Source organism: Austrofundulus limnaeus, unplaced genomic scaffold (assembly GCF_001266775.1).
Source record: "Austrofundulus limnaeus strain Quisiro unplaced genomic scaffold, Austrofundulus_limnaeus-1.0 Scaffold27, whole genome shotgun sequence".
NCBI classification, from domain to species: domain Eukaryota; kingdom Metazoa; phylum Chordata; class Actinopteri; order Cyprinodontiformes; family Rivulidae; genus Austrofundulus; species Austrofundulus limnaeus.
In genome coordinates, this window is record NW_013952429.1 from 672,475 (window position 1) to 676,723 (window position 4,249).

At 41.3% G+C, this 4,249-nt stretch overlaps 1 protein-coding gene across 7 annotated transcripts in view; it reads right to left on the reverse strand.

The window, feature by feature from the left end:
- The window catches only part of adgrl3.1 (adhesion G protein-coupled receptor L3.1), a 131,931-nt gene that overhangs the window by 45,193 nt on the left and 82,489 nt on the right, over nucleotides 1-4,249 (reverse strand). For 5 of the 7 annotated variants that reach the window (XM_014004870.1, XM_014004872.1, XM_014004868.1 and 2 more), the window contains exons 9-10: nucleotides 3,784-3,969; nucleotides 2,304-2,342 (exon numbers count right to left, since the gene is read on the reverse strand). In XM_014004870.1, coding sequence (XP_013860324.1) covers nucleotides 2,304-2,342; nucleotides 3,784-3,969 — 225 coding nt within the window. The remainder of the gene's footprint in view (nucleotides 1-2,303; nucleotides 2,343-3,783; nucleotides 3,970-4,249) is intronic. The other 2 variants (XM_014004869.1, XM_014004867.1) reach the window with 1 other exon arrangement.

Consider the following 4,249-nt stretch of genomic DNA (forward strand, 5'->3'; position numbering starts at 1 on the left):
GTCTGCAGAGACAGATAAGGGTGTCATCCGTGAGTGCCTGTGAGTTCCAATGTGTGCGTGTCTTTGTAAAGTAAAAAAAATCATGGAAGGCACACACACACACACGCACACACATAGAGAGGACAGTAAATGGGGCAGAAGTGAAATGCTTTGAAGCGTTGGGGTAATCCAGCGTAAACAGCAGCGGCAAGACAGACTGGAACTGGGCTGGTCCACGACTCTCAGACACCCAAGGTGAACATGCATGTACAGGACATGTACACTGATGAACACTGCTGTGTAAAATGATGGAGCTGGTGATGTTAGAACGATGCAGTCAAGCTAGACTGGAGGACTTTTTTTTGTTCTCACTAGGCTGAGTTTTGAGAATATTCTGAAACCACTGAAGAAGCAGGCTTCTCTGACATTTGTTGTTGGAAGTTTGTTGTTCATGACAGATGAATTTGCAACTAGATCAGGCTTTAAATTCACACGATGCCACGTTCTGACCCGCCATCCATAAATAGAGGGCAAATTAGACATTGTCATTGAGCATCACCGTCTCCTCTCTGCCCCAATTATTGCAGCTCTCATATTCCATTTCTCTCTCCTTTTCTCTCATTTCTGCTCCTTCCTACTTTTTTTTCCTGTTTCTTATTTCCCTTCTACCTGACAGACTGCCTCCCTCCTTCAGCGCACCCTAAAGCATCAAAGCCTCTCCACACCACCAACTTCATCATGGATAAATTGCCAATTTGGTATACATGAAACGAGTCCCCCAGTTACCCAAACGAAATGACTGAGGAGGAGAAATGAAGTGTGAGAAGAGGGGAGACAAACAGAGAGGAGATGTAAAAAAAAAGGGGAAAAAAGGAGGAAGAGAATTCAATTATTTTTTGTCTCTATTAAGAACGCAGACCTCCTGCCCACTCTCCTCACTTGGCAATTAGTGGCGTAGATAATTAACGAGGAGAGGGCAGCACCACACCACATCCCCTAATCATGCACGTTTCTATCTGGCAGTGTAAAGGACTGTTGGTGTAATTTTGCCTCACATAACTAAGGCTAATTATATAATCGATCACTCCCAGCAGCCCCCCGCCCCGCCCCGCCACCACCCAACCGCTGCTGCACCCGAGGTGTGCGGGAAAACGTTTGGGTTTGAAGCTGTGACGAGCAGCACAAACACCGCTGTTAAAAAAGAAAAGAAAAAAAAGCAGCATTATTTGGCTTTAGGAGACACGTTGTGAATGCTTGACTGTTCTGATGTGACAGCATAAGATTATTGCTGAAAATATATTTATATATTTGTGACGTGTGCACGAACATGTGTGTTTGCGTGTGTGTGTGTGTCAGTTTGCATATAAGCCATGTTCTATGATGTGACATTGCTGACTGGTGCTGACGTTAAGACTTTTCAGGGGAGTGTGGAAAAAGAGCCTGCATCAGGAGAAAAAGAGCAACCCCATCTACTGTGTGTGTGTGTGTGTGTGTGTGTGTGTGTGTGTTTGTGTGCAGACAGAGAAAACTCTGCAGTCTATCCACCACACAGAGATGAGGATGCTGGGGCCCCTTTGATCCTCTGAATAGTGATTTTTAGCTGACCAGAAACGTGCCTGAAAGATGTTAGATTTCCTGTTAGCTCTCATGGCATCGACACAAACAAACATCAATACAAGCAGACCAAAAAGGACAATTAACGCTGAGCCACAAACACAAGCTGGTGTTATTTTTTATCGCACTGAGGCCGTGATCAAGCTGTATGCAACAAAGTAACCATCATATTCTGTTTTTTTTTTCTCTCCCTTCTCTGAAACAGCAACAGAAAGGGCTTTTCAATAAACAGAGATGTAGAACCTGTCATTAGCTTCCAGGCAAACCTGTTTACAATTTTGCCGACATAATGGCAGAATAGGTGAGCTGTTATTGATATTGATCAAGGCCTGCAGTCAGTACCTGCGGTTCTGAATGTTATGAAAGCAAAATTGCAAACAAGGACTTAAACAAAACCATCAAGGAGACTCAAGTTTGACATTGTGGTTACGGTAATGTTGATGCAGACTGTCAATCAGAACCAGAACAGACTATTTTTTTATTTTTTTAAAATTTTTTTTTGAAGACAGTCGACCTCAAAAAGTTGATAAGCTGCAGCATCAAATGAGTTTTTGATGCTATGGCATTTTAATACACGGAAACACACAGAAGCTTGGCAAATAACATGCTTAGCATTGAACAAAACAAGAACACACACACACAAAGAGACAAACACCCATATGGGACAATGGTGTGGCAAAGTAATCAACCAAACCAGGAAGAGGAAATACCTGTGTGAAAAACCTGCAGGACCTTTCTCTCTTCTGAAGCTGCAAATCCAAACAGTTCAGCTGTTAGCAATGTAACACCTCGCACACACTTTTACACACTTTGTTGGCCAAAGTGTATTGTAATCCCCCTCCCCCTGCTTCATTCCTCCGCGCCGACTCATTCACTGCATCTACTGTCAAGTGAATTTATGGCATTAATTACAAAGTCACTGGTTCGTTTTTCAATTTCCCCAAAGAATTTACCTTTATAGATTAGTACATCACTTAATTAAATAAATATAATTAGGATTTTATTAAAATTAGTTGGACTGTTTTAAATTGAAAGCTTTTTTTGTGGGGGACAAAAACAAATCCAAGGCTCAGAAGCAAAACACAAATCACAATAAATTATTCTACCTAAATTTTGTCCTGAATTTATTCTAGAAGTTACAGCATCATTTGCCAGAAAAAAGTGTAAAATTCATTGTGAAGCTAAAGAATATGAATGTATAAAATAGATTTAAGACTTGTCCACATCAAAATGCAGGTTTTCCAAAGGGATCATTTGTTTGGTTTCTAAAAGAAGTGTGTAGCACAGTTCCCAAAAATCTTTTCCTTCACACCAAAAGACCAAAAACACAAAAATCTGTAGTAGCTAAAGAATATTTAATTCCAGTTCAATCTGTCACTGTTAACCTCAGAAGAGACACTCAAGCAGTAGTGCATCCCAACAGTCGTTTGAGAAATTACCATTTCAGATTCAAATTGTCCCTAAAACACCAGTTGGTGATTCTTCCTGACATACTGGAATGCTTTAATGATAACTTACCATTTAACATAACAGATTTCTCATCCACTCACCTGCTAAGTACATTTTAAAATTTGCCGCCCTTTTCTGAACAAATTCTGCGTTATTTTAGACCATTATGTGTGACAAACAACCAGTCCAATAAGGTTCATTCGTTAGGAAGTCGTGAGCTGTCAGACTAACTTCTGCCAAATATCCACTTGAAGACAGTTTCAGTTAATGTAATTCTGCAGCGGGACTCAATCCTGATTGTCAACAACATCTAAAAAGCTGCAGCTCAAAAAACAGAGTTCATTAAATGATTGATGACGCAAAATCTGTCCCTGGGTCGTTGCTGTCTATTACAATATTAACTGAAATAGAGTTTTATTCAATTTTGGTCTTGATCTGAAAAGAGTGGACCAAGCCTGCCAAAGACTAAAAGCAGCTATCTGTCTCCAGTAAAGCAAAACTTGTTACAAAGAGGCACACGTGGAGGATGATGAAAAAGGAACATCTCAAAGCAGCTATTTATCATGTAGAAATCTACATTGTTATCTTTGCCTCTTCATCAAATGCCGCACAAAGACTTGTGTAAGGCAGAAACAAAGGAACATACTATTTATCTTGTGTTAACTCTAAGCCTGTGAATACTGATGCTGCTAGAGAAATCTTTCTTTCATTCTGCACTCTGGTTTCTTTCGGCAGCAGTACCTTCGTGAGGCTGCGGGCAGCGCTGTCTTTGCCTCCAGGGGTGAGGTTCCTGAGCTGGACGTCCAACAGTTCCACTAGTTGGGCCATGGCTCGCACCGTGGATGGCACATCGCCAGGACGCAGAAGGCCCTTGGTCTGCTCTGCCAGCTCCCTGGCCACAATCGCTGCCGTTTCGCCTGACCGAAGCTGCAAGCAAAAGAGGATGGCAGTGGAGGAGAAAGGCACAGGGTAGCACAAAGATGGATGGAGGTTTGGAAAAAAAAAGAGTTGGACAAGGTGAGAAGTAAAGAGAAAGTTTGCAAAAAGAGAAAAAAATAATAAAGTTTTGGATGAGTGTCAGGTGAGGAATAGCAAGAGAACAAAATGACAAATGAGGCCATGACAGGATGGTAGATGGACAGAATGAGAGAGAAATAAATGAGAAGAAATTGAAATATAGGGTGGGAGGGCATAATAACATTATATA